The following is a 22,088-nucleotide window of genomic DNA, read 5'->3' on the forward strand; positions in this document are numbered from 1 at the left end:
GCCTGGCCAGGTTGCTACTCACCCACACATGCCAGGCACTCTTCCTAGCACCTGACAAGGGCTGACGTTAGTCCTCTGAGGAACTGGATTAGAACCATGACTTCCCCGTGTCACAGATAAGCACCTGCTGTGATCTGGATCTGTTCCCTGTGTGATGGGGCAAGTGGGAGGTGAGAGAAGTGTGGGAAGGTGGACAGTGTGGGAAGAAAGGTCTCTCTCTCTCTCTCTCTCTCTCTCTCTCTCTCTCTCTCTGTCTGTCTCTCCCTCCCTCCCTCCCTCCCTCCCTCCCTACTTTGGCCTTCTGTCTGGCCTTCTGGGATGGCACATCAGGAAGAACCCCAGCAGACAACAGCCCTTCCATCTTGGATGTCCTGTCCTCTAGAACAGTGAGCCAGTAAATTCCTGATCCTTGTAAACCAGCCATTCTTAGATCCTATTTCAGTCAGCACATATGGGAATATGGGATGGAGACAGAGCCCACAGCCAGGCACTGAGCCCCTTTAGCTGCAAAAGGAGGCAGCCTGGACCCCTGAGTGGGAGCTTGGGCAGCTTCCTACCATGTGCATTGGGTAAAGCCTACTTTGCTAATCTTTCTTTGTTAGTAATGAATTTGTTTGAGCAGTGAACTCCAGGGGAGAGCTTCCCAGATGTGAGCAGTGCAGCCATTCCATAGGCTGGAGGTCCAGGCAACAGGACAGAAAGGAGGAGGAAGGAATTCCTGACACACCCCCAGCACCTTGTCTGCCTCCTATGCAGTTCAGAGCAAGGAAGTCAGCCTGCCACAGACTGAAACCTCCAAAAGCATGAGCCTAAAGAAACGCTATAGAGTTGTCACATGGTGAATGAAGCTGACCACATCATGTGTCAAGAGCATTTGGCAGTGCTCTCTTGTTCTAGGAACATCCCTGTCTTCTCCTAGGTCAATGGGTATCTCTCCAGGGCAGGGCAAGCCTCACTCAGCCTTGCTTCATGGAGTTCCAGCTCCTTTTCTCCTATTCACCCCTCAAAATTCAGCTCATATACTCATCTGAGAAGTGTCCAAAACTCAGAGACACTGGTTCTGGAGGAGGGAGAGTGGGGAATGGACCACAGGGAGAGGAAAAATCAGGAAGACATGACAAGGGCCAGAGGCTGCCCAAGCCAGCCAGGTAGGTTGGGACACAGCATTCTAGGTCCCCTCATCTCTCTATAGTTCCTGCTTAGAGTGAGGGAGGTCATTGGAGACCAGGACCAACACTGCTCCTGTGTCATTAGGGAACAAACCAGCAGGCAGGCACAAGACCAAGGACCAGTTTATTGAATCTGGGACTGAACCAAGGTGCTGTGTGCTTTCTGAAGTGGACCTGTGGCTGCCCAGCCGTTCCCCACCCCCAAAGAAGCAGAACCACAGGGACAGAAGGCAAGGTAAGCCCAGGTGGACAAGGGGTGTTACTAATGCAGGCTAGAGACTGGGAGGGAAACTGAGTGCAGACAGACAGGACTCCAACGTGAACAGGAAGAGCTGTAGCCATACTGCCTCACGGTGCTACAGTCAGCACAACAGCATTCTGCAAGAACAGGAATTCTCAGTTAGGTCTCCAAGCCTGAGCCCTGAATATATGCCTCACCTCATGCCTAGTCGCCTGCTCTGAGACCCAGCATTAAATGAGGGGTGAGCCGGTGACTGTGTCTGGTGTGGGTCAGGTTGTTGACTCAGACTTAAGTTCAAGGGCCATTTTTACTAATAACATGCTGAACAACTGTGACACCCTGGGCTTTCATCCTCAGCTTTAAAATAGGTGCAGAAACCCCTGTTCTGCTCCTTTCTCCCATCCCAAGACTCAGAGGTGTGCTGATTTGAACAGGTTTGTGGCCAAAAAGAAAAAATTGTGTTGTGGGAATGTCATAATCTATTAGCCATGCTTGCCATGGGCACAAGATGAGGGAAGGTCAGAACAAGTATTTGCTATCTGTGAACCAAAAACATGTGATTCTGTGAGTATATCTGGGGTTCCTTCTTCAGGTCAGACATATCATAATTCAACAGAATTCTGTGAATGATTGACAATGTCTGTTATGGACAAGGAAGGAAAAGGTGAAAATACATGTACTATATATCAGCTATTTCTGAGATATGTAATTTTTGTTTCTCTGAGATAAATAGAAATGGTACAGAGGCAGTTGAGAAGGTGAGGCAGGGCATGCCCCTCAGACATGTCAAACATGTCTCTCCAGGCATAAGTTGCCATCAGGAGCACATCCACGGAGAAGGAAGCTTACCTCAATGATAGCTACTGCTGAATTGGCAAAGTTGACATTGAGAATCTTAGGCAGGGGTATCCCAACCTCCAGGTGCTCTGTGAAGAAAAAAATGTGGTTGAAGAAAAAGATGAGGATGTCTCAAGAACCTGATGATAGACAGACATTTCTACCTATGGGAGCTCAGCTTCTCATTGGCAAATTCCTACTTACCTCACCACAATACCCAAACAAAACAAGACAAGACCTGTCTTTTATATGTCACATTTGTGGTTCCCCTTCAGCCACACCTCCTAGAGGTATCAGTCCCTGCATCCTGTGTCATCTCTGGCTGATATGGCTGCTTCCCACTGGACTACGGGCACTTAAATAGGGCCCAGGTGAGATTAACTCCAGAAGCCCAGAATAGAGCACAATGTGCTGGTCATCGCTGCATGAATGGAAACACTGGCATCTCTCTGGCCTCAGAAGTCTCACTGGAGCAAGGGAAAGAGGAGTAAATCAGTCTCCAGTTTAGCCATACCATTGAGCCTCTGCACATAGGCAGCCCGGACCACATCGCTCAGCCATTCTTCTAGATGGGATGCCTGCAACAGAGGATGGTGTGGGAGGGATTTCATGGGAAACAAGAGGCCTAGAAGCCTCCAGCAAGCCTAAAGAAACAGTTCCGGGACTGGGCTGTCTATGCAATAACACTAAAGGAGACTCTGTTTAATGCAGGCTTCACCCTTAGCCTAGGATCTTAGATGACATTCCCTTCTGGAAGATTCTGTGGGTTAGAATAATTGTGCCTGAGAAAGGGAAAAAGAAATCTGCCTAGCTCCAATAAAATCATGTGAGGTCTGACCTTAGAATTTAGACAGTATAGGAGCCCTCAGAACATTCTAGAACCTGAGACTGTCTCTGAGATTTCAGAACCTCAGAAGTCTGTGAGAAACAGGAGCCTTGGGGTTATGTGGGGCTATAAAATGCTAGAACTTTTTGGGCTCAATACTTTGTGTGAAGTTCCAGATCTTTGGACTTGGTGAGCCTTTAAATGTTCACCAGTGTGAGTATTCCTTGGAATACTTGAAGACCTTGGAAGAACACGGGATTGGCTTTCCTAAGATAATCAGTGTGCACAAACACACAAACACACACACACACACACACACACACACACAAACACACATACATGCGTGCACACACAAACACAGGCGCACAGCAAAACACAGGCATGAACACTAGCACACTTCCTCTGTTTTTCTGCTCTGATCTGCTGGAGCTGAATCCACACAAAGGCAGCCATGTCTTTGACTCAGGCCCAAATCTCCACCTCTGATCTACTTGAGCTAGGCTCACACAGAGGCAGTCATGACCTTGACTCAGCCCCCACTCCCCACCCAAATGCTCTGCCCTCTGCCAAGCTCCTTCTTCCCAGGCACTTACATCAAAAGGTTGGGAAAATGAGGAGGCCAGCTGGACACTCAGCCTGGCGGAGAAAAGAGAAATGTTGAGAGATCCCAGCTGCTCCTCACTTCCTTCTGAGAGGTGTTTGCCTAGCTTACCCTGGCCAACCCCAATCATGGCTTTCCAGGGACAGAAAACAGGGCACGAAACAGGGCCTTATTCATGTTTCTCCAGCCATGGCCCGGGGTCTCTGTTTTCCTCCTTGTGAAATGGCCTGAGAGGCCCTCACTTCCCTTCTGAGACCTCCCTTCAGATCCCTCCTAGGGGACTCACAGCTGCCCATGTGTATGAATGGTCTTTCCCTAGCCTGACACTGCACATGGACCAGTCTGCATCCAGCAGGTGCTCACTAATGGCGGTGTACGCCGGGGCAAGCCTAGACCTCTATCTTCACCTCTGGAGTGCTGTGGCATGAACTGCCACCAGGAGGCAGAGATGAGTAGGCAGCGGACCTGATTGAGGGGAGCAGCAATGGAACCACGGGGAAGTTGTGGGTACAAAAGCAGGGAGTGCAATACGGGCGCTGTGGCTCAGGACAGGCAAATCTCAAAGACATCTGGGAAAATCTCTACCACTGGGACAGAGGGCAGACAGACCTCATCATAGCCATAGCACCAGATGGAGAGGGAGGCCTGGATCACAGCTCCAATGCTTGAGTCTAGGCTACAGTGAACTTTACAAATTGTAAAGTGCTGTGCTGGGAAGTGTGTGAAAGTATGAGAATGGTCTTCTGCCTTCATTTTGACTGCTTGGATTCTCTGGATGCCCAGTTAACCCAGGGCAGGAAATGAGGAATCTAAGGAAGGAGTCCTATAGGAGGCAGAGGCATCTGCCAGTACTCTGGGGCTCCTGTACCAGTGGTCAGCCTCGGGCTGATAGCACAGGGTGCAGCCTCTGTGTCCTGAGGCAGGCTCGCTGCCAGGGCTAGTCTCTTAGAGTAGGGAGCAGTGGAGGGGCTTGTCAGGGTCACCTACTCTGAGCCCTACTGCTTGATCTGTAGTGATCACCACGTCCCCTCCCTGTGGGCCCTAAGGTGAGACAAATCCACTAAATACTCAGCTCAGTGATGCCCACAAAATGACCCTTATTTTAGCCAGTTCCTGATCCTTGTATCTAGAGGGAGAGACAAGGTCACCCTAGAACCCCACATTACCGTTCCAGAGACAGGGTTATGTGCAGCTTGGTGCTGGATGGAGCCAGCTGGGCATTTAGAGTCATAACCTGAGGAGAAGAGAAGGCGGGTGTTTTTCCTGACTCTGAAAGGCTTAGGGACAGTTGCCTAGAAGTCAGAAGAACCTCTGACTATCCCTGCCATGGGCTGCTCTGCTCCTACTGTGTTGCAGGAGCTGCGGGCATTCTGGGCTGCAGAACTTGGAGAGACCCACTGTTTAACCCCTGGGGGAGCTAGAGACCCCTCAGGGCATTTGAGCTAACCTAGGAAGATAGCAGAGGAGACAGGCAGGGCAGGTAGAGCACAAGACATGCTGGGACCACCAGGCTGAGGTAGGCAGCAGGTTCTCCAGGAGACACTGAGCAGAGGCAGGCCATTGAGGAACAACTCCCAAGACTTGAGGAAACAGTGTGGGCCCACTGGGCTAGAGAAGGATTAGGGGCTGGTAGGAACTGACTAAACAGTTAGACTTAGTTCAGAGATGATGTGGGGGGGTCTTGCTGTGCTACATGGGACTACCCACTCTCCCCTCAACCACTTACCCCATTCATCTGGAAGAGAACTACAGGACTTCCCTGAGGGACAGAAGACAGCACATGGATGGTCGCTGGGATGGAGACTGTGGCCTTCTTGTTCTGCAGCGTGACCATAGGTGCTTTTGCCACCCGCAGTGAGAGCAGGAGGTTCTGACCAGGGGGAAGCTTCCCCAGGACCTGGGAGAAACAAGAAAGGAGAAGAGGGCATGATGACAGCTTAGATGCCCAGTATTAGAAACAGTCAGCCAGTCAGTCAGCAAACACACTGGGTAAAAGGTTGGCATCAAGGTTACAGCATGATATAGGATAGCAGGCACTTGACCCCATCAAGGTGGCAAGACCCTAATCTGTGGGGCCACCAAATCAGACTTCATGCTCAGACAAAACCTTCCCCAAGCAAGCTGGGAGATAGGAACAAAAGGATCAAGAATTAAAGCTAGCCTTGGGTAAATAACAAGGTCAGGGACAATCTGGGCTACCTGCATCCCTGTATCAAAATAAAAAAAACAAAACCTGCTGCAACCTGAGGGCCTTCCTTGTTCTCTACCACTCAACCCCTAGTGCACCTTCCTCCTTCCTTCAAGAGGTTCTCCTGAGTGTCCAGCCTCAGGCCTCTCCTCTCCTGAGCCTCCTCTGCCCTTCAGCCCTGAGACTCTGAGAGGTGCATGTCCCCCCTTGCTCCCTGAGGCTGCCTGGAACCATCCCCTTCATGGACTCACAGACTTTGTCCTCCACACCCAGCTCAGCAGCCACATGCATCGTCTGTCCCTCTGGTCAACCCCTTTAAGACACTGCTGCTGATCCCTAAAGTAACAGTAGTCATTTCAACATCGTGTGATTTCTGATTCTTCCAGTTGGATAGTGGTGGGTCTAGTCTCAGCTGAATTACAGGGAAGATGGGCCCTTGGATTATGTACTTATGTCTGTTATCCCCACCTATTAGTGACCCTTTCCTTTGTCTCTCCAGGACAGAGAAGAGCAAGAGCGGGGGACATCTTCAGCTCTGGGGGGCCCTTGAGGGTGGATCTCATGAGTCCCTGTGTTAATAATTCAGTAACTCAGAAATTTTGGCTTGGGTCACTGGCCTTCAGATTTCAGCATGTGAGTGTCTTGGGTGAGGGTGGGCATGGCTCTGTTTTAAGCTGCTGGGCTATCCTGATTTCCATCCCTTCTCAAAGGCTGGGTGTCACTGGGACACACAGAATGCTCTAATTGTATGCTTCCTTCTACTGAGTATCCACCAAGTAACTAACTGGAAGGAAGGTATCTGGAAGGACCACAGCAATCAGTAGCCTGGTTAAGACTCTTGTTCTCTGTCTACTGGAAGGGCTGTGACCACTGAACTCAGGTGGCTTCTGGGACACTCTGGTTCTTTCCTTCCCTAGCCAGTTGTGCCATCAGGAAATGATATAGTTGTTTGTACTCCACACTTCAGTATGAATTTGGACTCAATATTAATCATGGGTATCTAGGGAGATACTCTGGGAAAGATTCTGGAGTCCATTCAGATTCGTGTGGAAAGAGCTACACTGATGCAAACCCTAAGAGGGCCACTCACCTCAGGGGCCAAAGCTGCCAGGTCGGTAGTTGTTAGTGGGATATTTCTGGGAACCTGGACATAAAAGCAAACAAGAGGTTGGTGGAGAAGGAAGGAATCCCTGGGCACATGTGCAAGACAGGAGAGTATGTTCCCCCCCCACCTCTGCTCACTACAGACACTCCCACCTATTCAGTGATGACTGAGCCTGACCCTGTACCGGGCACCAGATTGTGTGGAGAGCTTGTCCCAGCTTCCCTTGCACAGTAGCAGAGCTAAGACTACCCTCACTTTATACAAGGAATGCTAAAGCTCTGCCCAGGGTCTATCCTTAGCTAATGGCAGCCCAGGCTGCGCAGGATGTACAACTGGGCCCCTGCTATAAGATCCCTGTCATTACTGCCAGACCATATCAGAAAGTACAGGTTTGGCCCCAGATGCTCTTATCCATCACCCCAGTGACCACTCATGAATAGGACCATTTCCAGGCTTTATAAGACAAGAGGTTCATTTTAGATCTAGCTCAAATGTTAGGAAATGTGATCACACTGGGCCCATACCTCTCCCCTTGGGGTGTCTAGGTAGTAGTGGTCACCATGGTCCTACCAGGTTGCTAAGCAATAGTGACCCCACATGGACAGATCAGAACAGATCTGCCCACACTCTGTCCCCAGGGCTCCAGGAGCACTCTCAGGCTCAGCCAACACATAAGATGTGTTCTGAGAGGACCTTTCGCCACAATGCTCACAGCCCCAGCCATGGGTCATTCAGTGGCACATGTTATGAAATATTCCTTTACACTGTGTGAAGACGTGTCACTGTGATTGGTTTAATAAAGAGTTGGATGGCCAACAGCTAGACAGGAAGATGTTGGGCAGAACTTCTGGGATAAAGAGGACTTAGAGAGGAAGGAAGATGGGTCATCAGTCAGACATGGAGAAAGCAGCATGAGCAGTATGGAGAGATGAGGTAATGAGTCATGTGATCGAATGCAGATTAAATAAATGAGTTAATTTAAGTTATAAGAGCTAGTAGGGGGCCTAAGATAAAACCAAGCTTTCATAATTAGTAATAAGTTTCTGTGTCATTATTTGGGAGCTATCAGTACAGAAAAAGACTTGCTACATATGGCTCCCAGTGTATCTTTCTCCATTCTGCCAGTCACCAAATAATGACAAATAGACTTATTGTTAATTATGAAAGCTCAGCCTAAAAAACAACATAAAATATCTTGGGGTAACACTAACCAAACAAGTGAAAGACCTCTATAGCAAGAACTTTGAGTCTTTGGAGAAAGAAATTAAAGAAGATACCAGAAAATGGAAAGATCTTCCATGCTCTTGTAAAAATGGCCATCTTGAACACACCCAGATACTGCCAAAGCCCCAGTAACAGTCCTGCCTCCATCCACCAAGCTAGGACCAGGTAGGCCAGGGACTGCTCCCGGTTCGGGTCCTGCAGCCCTGCTTGGGGACACCTGAGGCCCAGGGACTGATCACGGGATCTAAACTCGGTGGGATCCAACACACCCACAGACTTCCAAGGCCCCAGTAACACCTCCATCCACGAGAAGAGGACAGACATCAGAGTATTGGAACTATTTGCGTCTACCAGAAGGGAACCTTGGTCCTGTACCCACCAAGAGAGGAAGAAACTCCTGCTACACCCATCAGAAAAAAAAAAAGATGGGAAGAAGACAATCTAAAAGCACATTCAACAACAGAAAAACCAATATGACACAACCAGAGTCTAGGGACCCTACACCAGCAAGACCTGAACATCACAATACAGATGAAGCAGAAGAGAATGACCTTAAAAACATCTTCATGAAAATGATAGAGGACCTCAAAGAGGATATGAGAAAATCCCTTAAAGAAATAGAAGAAAAAAACAAACCAAAAAATAGAAGATAACAACAAATCTTTCAAGGAAACCGTTCAAGACCTAAAAACTGAAATAAAAACAATAAAGAAAGCAAATCTGTGGGAATGCTGGAAATAGAAAAGCTGGATAAATGATCAGGAACCACAGATACAAGCATAACCAACAGAATACAAGGGATGTAAGAGAGAATCTCAGGAGTTGGAGATACACTAGGAGAAATAGACTCATCAACCAAAGAAAATCTTAAGTTCAACAAATCCCTAACACAAAATATCCAGGAAATATGGGATACTTTGAAAAGACCAAACCTAAGAATAATAGGTATAGAAGAAGGTGAAGAAATCCAACTCAAAGGCACAGAAAACATATTCAACAAAATCATAGAAGAAAACTTTCCCAACCTAAAGAAAGACATGCCAATGAAAGTACAAGAAACCTACAGAACACCAAATAGACTGGACCAAAAAAAAAAAAAAAAAGGTCTCCTCACCACATAATAATCAAAACCCCAAATATACAGAATAAAGAGAAAATATTAAGAGCAGCAAAGGAAAAATGTCAAGTAACATATAAAGGCAAACCTATCAGAATTACACCTGACTTTTTCCTTGGAAACTCTGAAAGTCAGAAGGTCTTGGATAGATAATCTACCTACACTAAGAGACCACAGATGCCAGCCCAGACTACTATACCCAGCAAAGCTTTCAATCAATATAGATGGAGAAAAAAGATATTCCATGACAAAACCAGATTCCAATAATACATATCCACCAATCCAGCCCTACAGAAAGTTCTGGAAGGAAAACTGCAACCCAAGGTAGTTAACTACAACCAGAAAAATATAGGCAATAGATAATCCCACTTTAACAACAGCCAAAATAAAAAAAATGGGGTGGAAACCCACACATAATTTCACCACCACCACCAAATCCAAAACAAACAAGAATGAACAATTAATGGTCATTATTATCCCTCCATATTAATGGTCTTAACTCGCCTACAAAAAGACAGAAGTTAGCAGAATGGATAAGAAGACAGAATCCATCTTTCTGCTGCATACAAGAAACACCTGAACTTCAAAGACAGATGGTACCTAAGAATTAAAGATTGGGAAAAGATTTTCCAATCAAATGGACCCAAGAAACAAGCAGGTGTAGCAATCCTAATATCCAACAAATTGGACTTTAAACTAAAATCAACCAAAGAGATGAAGAAGGTCACTTCCTACTCATCACAGGAGAAATCCATCATGATGAAGTCTCAATTCTGAACATTTATGCCCCAAATACAATGGCATCCACGTTCGTAAAAGAAACATTACTAAAACTCAAATCACACATAAAACCGCACACACTTATAGTGGGAGATTTCAACACCCCACTCTCACCACTGGACAGGAACACCAGAAAGAAACTTAACAAAGAAACAAAGGAACCAATAGAAGTTATGGCCCAATTGGTCTTAACAGACATCTATAGAACATTCCATCCAAACACAAAAGAATATACCTTCTTCTCAGCGCCACACAGAACCTTCTCTAAAATCGACCACATTCTTGGCAACATCGCAAACCTCAACAGGTACAAGAAAATTAAAATAACCCCCTGTATCTTATTAGACCACAATGCTTTAAAGTTAGAATTCAACAACAACACAAATTGCAGAAAACCTGCAAAACTCATGGAAATTAAATAATGCCCAATTGTACAATTCCTGGGTCAGGGAAGAAATAAAAAAAAAGAAATTAAAGATTTCCTAGAATTCAATGAGAATGTGCTCACAACATACCCAAACTTATGGGACACTTTGAAAGCAGTGTTAAGAGCAAAGTTCATAGCACTAAGTGCCCACATGAAGAAACAGGAGAATAATCACACTAGAGAATTAACAGCAAAATTGAAAGCTTTAGAAAACAAAGAAGCCAATACACCCCGGAGGAGCAGACACCAGGAAATAATCAAATTGAGGGATGAAATCAATAAAGTGGAAACTAGGATAACAATACAATGAATCAATATCACGAGGAGTTGGTTCTTCCAGAAAGTCAACAAGACAGACAAACCTTTATCCAGAGAGAGAACATGCAATTTAATAAAATCAGGAATGAAAAGGGGAACATAACAACAGACACAGAGGAAATCCAGAGAATCATCAGATCATACTTCAAAAACCTGTATTCCTCAAAATTCTAAAACCTAAAGGAAATGGACAATTTTCTGGATAGGTTTCTCTTACCAAAATTAAATCAGGAACAGGCAAGCAACTTGAATAGACCTATAACCCCTAATGAAATAGAAGCAGTCATCAAAAGTCTCCCAACCAAAACAAGCCCAGGACCAGATGTCTTCAGTGCAGAATTCTACCAGAAATTCAAGGAAGAGCTCATACCAATTCTCTTCAAAGTATTCCACACAATAGAAGCAGAAGGGTCATTGCCAAACTCTTTTTACAAGGCTACAATTATCTTGATACCCAAGCCACACAAAGACACAACTAAGAAAGAGAACTACAGACCAATATCCCTCATGAACACTGATGCAAAAATACTCAGTAAAATACTTGCAAATCAAATCCAAGCACACACAAAAGAAATCATCCACCATGATCAAGTAGGCAGGGATGCAAGGATGGTTCAACATATGAAAATCCATCAATGTAATCCACCATATAAACAGACTGAGGGGAAAAAAACACATGATCATCTATCTCACTAAATGCTGAAAAAACCTTTGCAAAATCCAACACCCCTTCATGATAAAGGTCTTGGAGAGATCAGGGATAACAGGAACATACCTTAACATAATAAAAGCAATATACAGCAAGTCGACAGCCAACATCAAATTAAATGGAGAGAAACTCAATGCAATTCCTCTAAAATAAGGGACAAGACAAGGCTGTCCACTCTCTCCATACCTCTTCATTATTGTCCTTGGAGTTTTAGCTAGAACAATAAGACAGCAAAAGGAGATCAAGGGAATACAAGTTGAAAAGGAAGAAGTCAAACTTTCACTATTTGCAGATAATATGATAGTCTACATAAGTGACCCAAAAAACTCTACCAGGGAACTCCTACAGCTGATAAATACCTTCAGCAAAGTGTCAGGATACAAGATTAACTCAAAAAAATCTGTAGCCCTACTATATACAGATGATATATTCGTGGAGAAAGAAATCAGAGAAACATCACCCTTTACAATTGCCACAAATGACATAAAATGTCTTGGGGTAATGCCAACCAAAAAAGTGAAAGACCTGTATTGTAAGAACTTTTAGTCTCTAAAGAAAGAAATTAAAGAAGATACCAGAAAATGGAAGGTTCTCCCATGTTCTTGGATAGGTAGGATCAACTTAGTAAAAACGGCAATCTTGCCAAAAGCAACCAACAGACTCAATGCAATCCCCATCAAAATCACAGCACAATTCTCCACAGACCTTGAAAGAACAATTCTCAACTTTATATGGAAAAAGACCCAGGATAGCCGAAACAACCCTGTACAATAAAGGAACTTCTGGAGGCATCACCATCCCTGACTTCAAGCTCTATTACAGAGCTATAGTCCTGAAAACAGCTTTCTATTGGCACAAAAATAGACAGGTAGACCAATGGAATAGAGTTGAAGACCCTGATATTAACCCACACACCTCCGAACACCTGATTTTTGACAACTGAGCTAAATTTATACGATGGAATAAAGAAAGCATTTCTTTCTTTAACTGGATGCTGGCATGTAGAAGACTGCAGATAGATCCATGTCTACCGCCATGCACAAACTTAAGTCCAAATGGATCAAAGACCTCAACATAAATCCAGCCACAATGAATCTATTAGAAGACAAAGTAGAAAATACCCTTGAATTAATTGGTACAGGAGACTGCTTCCTGAACATTACACCAGTAGCACAGACACTGAGATCAACAATTGATAAATGGGACCTCCTGAACTGAGAAGCTTCTGTGAGGCAAAGGACACAGTCAGCAAGACAAAACGGCAGCCCATAGAATGGGAAAAGATATTCACCAACCCTACATCTGACAGAGGGCTGATCTCCAAAATATGCAAAGAACTCAATAAGCTAGTCTCCAAAACACCTAACAATCCAATTAAAAAGTGGGGTACAGAACTAGACAATTCTTAATAGAAGAATCTAAAATGGCTGAAAGACACTTAAGAAAGTGTTCAACATCCTTAGCCATCAGGGAAATGCAAATCAAAACAACTCTGAGATACCATCTTATACCTGTCAGAATGGCTAAAATCAAAAACACCAATGACAGTTTATGCTGGAGAGGATGTGGAGAAAGGGGAACACTCCTCCACTGCTGGTGGGAGTGCCAACTTGTACAGCCACTTTGGAAATTAGTATGGCGACTCCTTAGGAAAATGGCAATCAGTCTACCACGAGATTCAGCAATTCCACTCTTAGGCATATACCTGAGTGAGGTAACCCAGTCACAAAAAGACAAACATGAGGCCCGCCTGGTCTCCAGAGTGAGTGCCAGGATAGGCTCCAAAGCTACACAGAGAACCCTGTCTCGAAAAAAAAAAAAGACAAGCATGGTATACACTCACTCATATATGGATTTTACACATAGAGCAAAGGATTACCAGCCTACAATCCATACCACTATAGAAGTTAAGCAACAAGGAGGACTCTAAGAGAAACATACATGGTCCCCCAGAGAAGGGGAAAGGGACAAGATCTCCTGAGCAAATTGGGAGTAAAGGGGGAGGGGAGAGGGAGCTAGGAGAATGAGAAGGGGAGAAGAGGAGGGATGAGGAGGACATAAAGGAGCGGGAAGTTTTGTAGGGGTAAGAACAGAGGAGAGCAAAATAAGAGACACCATCATCGAGGGTGCCAGTATAGGTTTAAAGAAAAATCAGGCACTAGGGAAATGTCCAGAAGTCTACAAAGATGACACCAACTAACCATCTAAGTAACAGTGGAGAGGCTACCTTAAATGCCCGTCCCTGATAATGAGATTGATGACTAACTTATATGCCATCCTAGAGCCTTCATCCAGCAGCTGATGGAAGTAGAAGCAGATACCAACAGCTAAACACTGAACTAAACTGGAATCCAGTTGCAGAGAAGGAGGAGTGATGAGCAAAGTGGACAAGACCAGGCTGGAGAAACCCACAGAAACAGCTGGCCTGAACAAGTGGGAGCTTTTGGTCCCCAGACTGATCACTGGGAAACCAGCATGGAACTGACCCAGACCCCATAAATGTGGGTGTCAGTGAGGAGGACTCGGAAATCTATAGGGTCTCTTGGAGTAGATCAGTACGTATCCCTAGCATTGGAATGGATTTTGGGAGCCCATTTCACATAGAGGGATACTCCCTCAGCCTAGACACATGGGGGAGGGCCTAGGCCCTATCCTAAAGGATATTACAGACTCTGAAGACCTCCCCAGGGAAGACCTCACTCTCTCTGGGGAGCAGAAATGGTATGGGATAGGTAGGGTTTTAGTGGGGGACAGGGGAGGAGGGGGGAGAGAGAACTGGGCTTGACATGTAAAACAATCTTGTTTCTAATTTAAATTAAAAAATGGAGGGGAAAAAAAGAAAGCTCGGCCTATAGCTTAGGCTTGTTTCTAACTAGTTCATGTCTTAAATTAACCCATATTTTTTAACCTACATTCCACCATGTGGCTTTTTACCTTTCTTTCATTCTTTACCTCCAACTTGTGTTTGTATCTCCTGGTGTCTCCTCAATTCCTCTTCCTCTCTTCACTCTCTATCCAGAAGTCCCACCTATACCTCCTGCCTAGCTATTAGCCATTCAGATCTTTATTAAACCAGTCAGAGTGCGCCTTAGCAAAGACATATGTTTACAATGTAAACAAATATTCCACAATAGACAAATTTCCCTCCTTCAGACTCTGCCTTATCCCTAGCTAAAGACTCCTACCTCTGTCCCGGGGAGATCCCTCCCCACCCTACACAAGGTGATAGGTCAACCCTCTTGCCTGAGCCTAAGCTGTATGTGAGGCCTCCACATAGCTCTGAGCTCACTGCTCCAGGTAGGTCTGAAACCAAGAAAATGCCTCTGATGGGGCTTCTAGAGGCCAGGCCTTCCAAGCCACTGGGACAATGAGGGACCAGCACAAAATCAAGGAGGTCCCAGAAGCTACAGAACAAAAGTGCAATTGACCTTTGGCAAAGCTGAACCCTAGTTGGGTTTGTTTTTGTTTTCATTTTTATTTTGCTCCAACTAACATCTACTCTTAAGAAAATAGACAGGATGTTAGTCATTCCTACTTTAGTGTAAATTAGCTCACACTCAAGAAAGGCTCATCTGGTGCAAGGATAAGAGAAGGGCTGGCTTCACTCTCTGTGTCAGCCCTGGCTGTTGGGGGTGGCTTTCTGGAGGGCTGAGTTTAGAAGGCTTCAGAAGTGCCATTGAGGTATGAAGGATTATGGACATTCTCTCTAGGACAGGGTGGACAACAGTGTGTGTGTGTGTGTGTGTGTGTGTGTGTGTGTGTGTGTGTGTGTTCTAAACACGCCCAACCCTCGCTTACAGAGAACAGGTAAGTAAGGCTATGAATGACTATGGGAAAAATTCAGCACCAGCTTTGCAAGGTCTGGTAGCAGTGTACCTACCCAGCATCCCCATATCCTGGGAACTCACCATCTCAGGGGTGATGTCTAGGTCAAGGGCACCATTGGTCTGCAGGAGCCCAAACACAGTGTTGAAGAGGTAGAGTGGGACAGTCACTTGGGAGGTGTGGTCCTCCTTGGGGGGCACCTTGACCGGGAGTCGTGGCTTGGGGAAATCAATGACATCACCAGCTATGCTCTTCACAATGGGCTACCGGGCAAGAGACAGAGACAGGAAGGTCTGTGACTGCTCAGCCTCCTGGCCTTGCCCACAGTCTCCATCCACCTCTGTGGTACCCTCATGAACCCCGCTGCCTTGGTCTTGGGACACTCACATTCACGTCCAGTTCAATGTACTGGTTGGAGATGAGGGGCAGTGTAGCCAGAGTGAACTCCACAGACCCCAGAGTCCCAAGGGGCACCAGGCCTGCAGGAAAGAGGACAGACATTATGACCTCAACCCAGCCACCAGGAACAGTCCCACTGTCATTTAGTGATCACCTACTACATACTTAACTTCAACACAGAACTCATTTGTGTGCTGCTGCTACCCCGTCTCACCCAGCTGGTGGAGGTCTACAGCCAGAGGCCACACAGAGTGACAAAGCCTGTGTCTCTGTTTTTAAGCCTACTGTGGCTGCATGCCTGCCATGCCTTTTTCCCAGACTCCCTGACGGAGGTGTGGCCAGAGCACCATCCTGCCCTGTGCCTTCTAATACTTCCCCAAGTACAGAGGACTTCACAAAGCAGAGAGATGGAGTCACTGGGCTGCATGGTCATGACTGACTTGCTGAAGCCCTTTGGGCCTGTGGCTTCCATATCCACAGAGAACCTTTGCCTCCTGTTTCAGCCCCAAGTGCTCAGTGAGTGTCTCTGTCTGTCTGCAGATCTTGGGTGCTCAGTGAATGTCTGTCTGTCTGAGGCTCACCCCGAGTGTTCAGTGTCTGTCTGTCTATCTGTGACAGACCCTGGGTGCTCAGTGAGTGTCTGTCTGTCTATAGAAGACTGTTGGTTCTCAGTGAGTGTTCAAATGTCTGCAGCAGACCCTGTGTGCTCAGTGAGTGCCTGTCTGTCTGCAGCAGACTGTTGGTTCTCATTGAGTGTCTGTCAGCAACAGACCCTGGGTGCTCAGTGAGTGTCTGTGGCAGCTGGAAGGTGGAGATCTCAGATTTGGCTGCTCTGAGGCCCCTCATCCTATGGCAGCTGAGATCCTCCCTAGACATCTTCCCTTGCACCCCTTTCCAGGTCTGCATCTTCTCCAGAGATCTCCCCACAGTGAAGTGGACAGTCTAAGGAGGAAGTATTCCCTGTACCCCACCTGCTCAATGTCGAAGGAAGGCAGACAGGAGAAAGGATCACACAGGAGGCACGGGGCCCAACTTACTCAGCGTAGCCCCCAAGAGTTCGTTCACCACACTTAGCACACTGTCTACCACAGGGCACAGCTGTACAGGACGAGACGGAGGTCACTGGAGAGATAAGGGTGCACCCTGCTTGGGGCAGGAGACAGCTGCCTCTCTCCAAAATGGCTGCTGGTTCTGTGGCAGTGAGGCTCAAAGCAAAGCAGAGTGTGAAGACAGGCAGGAGATGGGGGTGGGGAGGGCACACATGGGCATCCAATCTCTGTCTTTGTTATATGAACCCCATTAAAAAGTGCTAAAGGTTGCTGGGGCATACAGTAGAGATTACAGGGGTCACTGAGGAAGGTCAGAGTGGCAACTATTCCTTCTATGGTCACAAGTCCATCCTGCCACCACAGTGTGGAGCCAGAAGGCCTGTGGTCAGAAGTCCCAGTTACCTCATCTTCTCTGCCATCCAAAAGACCCATCATACTGAACCCTGTGTTGTAAGTGCATCAAGCAGGCGCTTTACCACTCCAGCCCAGCACCTCAGTCTACAGTTGGGGTCAGAGACAAAAGAAGGGCTACCTGCCAAGGTCACAGTTACTAGAAGACACATAAGACAGGGTTGAGGCAAGAGTGGTGCCCCAAGCTCCAGGTCCACGCTGGGAGGAGAATGGCTGCAAGCAGCCTACTGGGGTAACCTGCAGCACTGGGCAGCCCAGAAGGAAGAGTAGACAGAGAAACCACAGCACAACTCTGACCTCAAAGCACAACCCCACCCAGAGTAACAGCCAAGGTCTCTGGCAAAAGTGCTTCCAGCACACAGCCCCAGGTGGCCACACACAGCCCCAGAGTCCAGGATGAACCTCCTTGGATGCACCTGAGATGTCCTCTCCTCTCCCATGGCCACACTGCTACCTTCATTCAGTCCAGGGTAGACTTTCCATCAGCTTCCACCCACACAGTTCCCCTCACAGTGTCTTAGGGATGTCAGCTAACTGCCCTTGGCAGCCTGGGCAGGGTGGGGGCATACTTACCAGTCCAGGCAGCACTTTGCACAGTGTCTGTTCTACGAGCCCAAAGATCGGTGTGGGCAGCAGCCTGGGTGAAGGAGACATGAAGGTGGATGGCAGGGTAGGTGGGCCAGGAGCTCTGCCTTTCTCCTGTCTCTTCCTTTTATGAGGTTGGCTGGGGCTTTAGGGACCTGTGTTTAAGCCCTGGCCCTACCTTACCATGGTCCACCCTATCCTATGCACTTCCAGATTAGAGAGGAGCCCACACATGCCTACTATGCAGCCTGGGCTTACTACCACCAGAGCGTCAGAACAGACACTGGAATTTAAGGAGCCCAAAGCCCCCACCCTTGTCAAAGCCTTTACAGAGGACCTATTACTGGCACTAACCCTAAGTCAGAAAGGTCGGGGAGCTGGGGCTTGGCCTAGTATGAAGACAGTGCCGGAGAGACAGAAGAGGAGTGGGCCAGGGGAGGGCAGTGCAGTGGTCAGAGACCAGATTCTATGCCTGCCTCATCTGTGTGTGAGAGACCTTGGGCAGGCCCCTTGCCCTGTGGGAGCTCTGCTCTCTCCCTGGAGAGAGGCTAGTCACAAATGTGGATAGGTGAGTGGGTGCCCTACGATGTGAAGGTGTCTGCATATGCACTCAGAAGGAGACACTGAGACCCCAACATGGAGCAATGGTTCCAGAGTCACACAAATCAGAGGCAAGGCTGAGGCTCTTACATGCTGAGAGCAGGGACAGAGATTCTGGGAGACAGGGAGCCCTGAGAGGGACCCTAGAGACAGGAGAATGACGTCACTCTGGAATAGATGTGTTGTGAGCTGTGACTCGGTTCTCATGACTGGGATAAACTCTGGGACTTCAGGGCAGCTTGACATTCTCTGGCAGAGCTGGCAGACAGGAGGCCCATGCTGGATGGGTACAAGCCGGTCCCAAGCCAGAGACTCACCCTGACATCAGACTGATGCGTCCCAGGAGCGTGTTGCAACGTTTAAGGACCAGGATGGGTGTCCCCCGTGGACTCATGCCCAGTGCCACCTTCGAGGACACATTCACCTCTGCGGCCAGCTGCAGGAGGCCCACCACGGGACTGCAAGACCTCCATAATGAGTATGGCCTGTCTCCCAGACCTTCCCATCTCACCATGCCTACTCCATCCTTGGGCCTAGATTGTAGGGGGCCTGATCTGCAAGATCCCCAAGCATCTGCATTCCCCCCTTCCCCACCTCAGGCAGTGGAGGAGGGCCTGGGAAATGCCAGGGAAGCCTGGGGAATAGAGTGGAGCCCAAGACAAACAGAATGGGAGTTCCTTGGGGAGGAAGTAGGGTAGAGGAAATGGGGGGGGGACGGTGAATGGGGGCTCCCAGAAGCACACTCACCCGGAGCCATGCAGGCTAACCTTGGTGTGCAGGCTCAGCTGCACCCCGAACCCTGGCAGCAGCTTGATTGACACTTTGGGCAGAGTAAGTTCCTCTATCTTCAGCCTGGAGAAAGGGTAGAGTGGGTTGCTCACTCCTACGTACGCCAGGGCGGACCCTGACTGGCAGATCCCTGCTGTGGTCCATGTCATCATGTTGGAGGCCCTATCCTGTTTGGCAGCCTTGGCCCTAATTAGGTCTCTGCCTGTGACATTGGGCCCCATATAGAGAGCACCCTACAAGAGATTTCTTGCTATCCTTCCAGCTCATTCTCACTATTCCTGTCTGGAGCACCCATTCCTGACTGTCTTTAACTTCGCATCCTCTTCTAGCTAGCTGAGTCCTCCTAGGTTTCCTGATTTCAGCCAGACATCCCCTCCTCCAGGAAGTCCTCCTTCCTGGTTCTCAGCCTGCAGCTTACAGGCCTGCAATACCAGGCTTTGGCAAGTCTACAGCTCCTTGAAGCAAGGACGATGTGAGGCTCATTCAGCCAGAGAGGTATGGAGAGATGTAGAATCTAATAATAATGATAACATTTATTGAGTGCTCACTGAATACATGGTTCTATTTGGCCTGCTGCATACATACTAATGCTGCCCTGATATCATGGTATCCAACCAGGGTGCTTCACAGCCTGGCTCTGTGGCTACCTATGACTGGGGAAGTATCACCTTGCGGCTGTGTCTCTGTGTCCACATGTGTAAAACCTGGACAGTGACAAGGTCTACCTCAGAGCAACTCAGTGAAGCTGAGGACTATCTGCTGTCGCCAGCCCCCTTTATAGACACAGGTGCTACATGGGACCAGGCCCCATCTCTTCTGTCATCACAAGCCTGTGCTCCTCAACTGACTGACTGCCCTGATTCACTCCAGCCATGGCCCAACAGCATGGACTGTAGTCACATACACAAACATGGTCCCCTTTAAGAACCCACAGTCTCCTCCACCACTGAGTGAGCACAGCGAGGACCTTCCCTGTGGTGTTTCCATCCACTCGCCTATGGAGGGAGTTAACACTTGTCCCATCTCTGCATTTGGTAGACCAACTTACCAGCAGTGCTTAGGGTCAGCTAGAAACCCCTGCTGGTGACTATTCTGCTAAAAGTATTAGCCATCTGCTCATTTCTTTCATCCTAAAATTATCACAAGGCCCTGTTTATACAATGAGGGCATCCCAATGAACAGCCCAGATGAGACTTCTTCCCCTCCTTGGTTTTGTAGTCTGCTATGGTAACAAAGACAAACCAGTGAAACGTATGGTGTGTACAGAGTGAGTGTCCCCTAGAGACCCTGGAGTGTAGAGGGCTGAGGAGGAGCTCAGTGGGACTAGGGTCTTCTGAGCAGATACCCAGATGAGATGAGGAAAGGAGCCAGAAAAACCTGGGTTAGCCCAGAGAAATCAAGCAATCTTCCCAGGGTCACACAACAAATAACTACAATTGTCTCCAGCCACAGCCCTTGAGTGATAGTGGCATGAAGCTATCCATGCCCTGCCAGACTCAGGGTCATCATTTCCACCACCTTCCTGCACCACCCTCACTGCCACTACCAGTGGTCACAGTCCCTCACCCCCCTTCCAAGCAGCGAGTGGGGACAAGCCTTCCTTCAGAAGCCTTCAGAGACCTGGGGGCCTCACCCGGAGAGTTCCTCCACAAGACTGAAGATGCCCCCGTAGCTCAGCAGACCGCCACCTCCAAGCAACCCTCCTGCTCCCAGGAGGCCCTGATTCACCGATGTCACTGTTCCCAGCACGTTTTGTAGAATGGGGCCCCCAACCAGTGAGTTCTGGATGGCTGCAGAGAAGATGGGAAGGAGGAAGAGTCAATAAACTCTTCTTCCACCCGGAGGACCAGGACCGAGGCTGCTACCTTTTCCTTTGAGCTTCAGGAGCTGTTTCCACTAGGATTGACATGTCACACTCAAGGGGTGGAAACTCCTCCCACTGGCCGCACTTATGGTACCCAGGAAGTGCCAGGAATAAATGAACACACCCCCTAACAATCCCTACATCTGAAGACAGACAAAAGACCAAAAGGAGGCGGACACACTTGCCCAGTGTCAGAGCAAATACGATGTGAGCACCATGAGTTAAACTTGGGCTCCGGATCCCAGGGCTACGCTGCAGCTAGAATGGAGAGTGGATCCAGGGATTTGAGGTCCATACAGAAACAACCCCAACCTTGAGGTCCAAGCCTGACTCTGTGGCGGTGGGAAGGGGAGGGCGGAGGAGCCCCATTGTGGATAGCCCTGCACTGTCCCTGAGATGGTAACCCCAAAAACATGAGGTGGGGATATGACCCAGCCAGTCACTTCTCCATGCCTGTCCACAGCCCCGGGAAGCTCCACACAGTCCAGTCTCTGCTCAGAGGAAAGGACATCAGTGGTTACCAGAGGAGTTGAAGAGCAAGGCCAAGCCAGAATGTATGCTGCTGGCTCCTCCAGAGTCCTCACGGGCTACAGCAGAATATGTCAGCTGAGTGCCGACAGCCTCAGCTCCATCTGTCTCTCATGCAGACAGTTGCGGCCGGCTCCCTCCCAGCCTGCCCACCTGCCCCTGGCTCACCTTTGCCCAGTTCATCCTTGTCAATCCGAGCAAGTGTGCCCACTGTCTCAAGCAGCCCCAGGCACGGAGTGGCCAGGCCCCAGAGCAGAAGCAAGGTGTACACACCCAGCATCATCAGCTACACACCTGGGGGCGTGGGGGGGGAGACTTTACCAGGTCTGCACGCCCAGCCTGTCACCTCAGCTCTTCATCGGTGCCACTGCTGCTTTGGAGCCCTCTTTGCTTCCTGGAAGGCCGGGTGTGACTTTATTCCTGCCCTATCTAGCCACCACATAGGGGAAGCATTTCATTGCCCCTCATTGCTTCCAATGCCTGCATTGGATCTCTT

The 22,088-nt window shown here is 48.1% G+C and overlaps 1 protein-coding gene across 1 annotated transcript; it reads right to left on the reverse strand.

Moving 5' to 3' along the window:
* Positions 1–1,517: 1,517 nt before the first annotated feature.
* On the reverse strand, positions 1,518–21,878 carry Bpifb3 (BPI fold containing family B member 3). Its single transcript, XM_027420954.1, has 15 exons — positions 21,761–21,878; positions 20,834–20,990; positions 19,159–19,263; positions 18,729–18,869; positions 17,800–17,863; positions 16,804–16,864; positions 15,755–15,846; positions 15,451–15,630; positions 6,953–7,006; positions 5,401–5,571; positions 4,841–4,908; positions 3,667–3,709; positions 2,762–2,825; positions 2,260–2,336; positions 1,518–1,547 (listed from the first exon to the last, which is right to left on the reverse strand). Exons 1-15 carry the CDS (start codon positions 21,873–21,875, stop codon positions 1,518–1,520), a joined length of 1,422 nt encoding a protein of 473 aa, XP_027276755.1. The 5' UTR covers positions 21,876–21,878.
* Between the last annotated feature and the right edge of the window lie 210 nt (positions 21,879–22,088).

Source organism: Cricetulus griseus, chromosome 6 (assembly GCF_003668045.3).
Source record: "Cricetulus griseus strain 17A/GY chromosome 6, alternate assembly CriGri-PICRH-1.0, whole genome shotgun sequence".
Classification (NCBI taxonomy): Eukaryota; Metazoa; Chordata; class Mammalia; order Rodentia; family Cricetidae; genus Cricetulus; species Cricetulus griseus.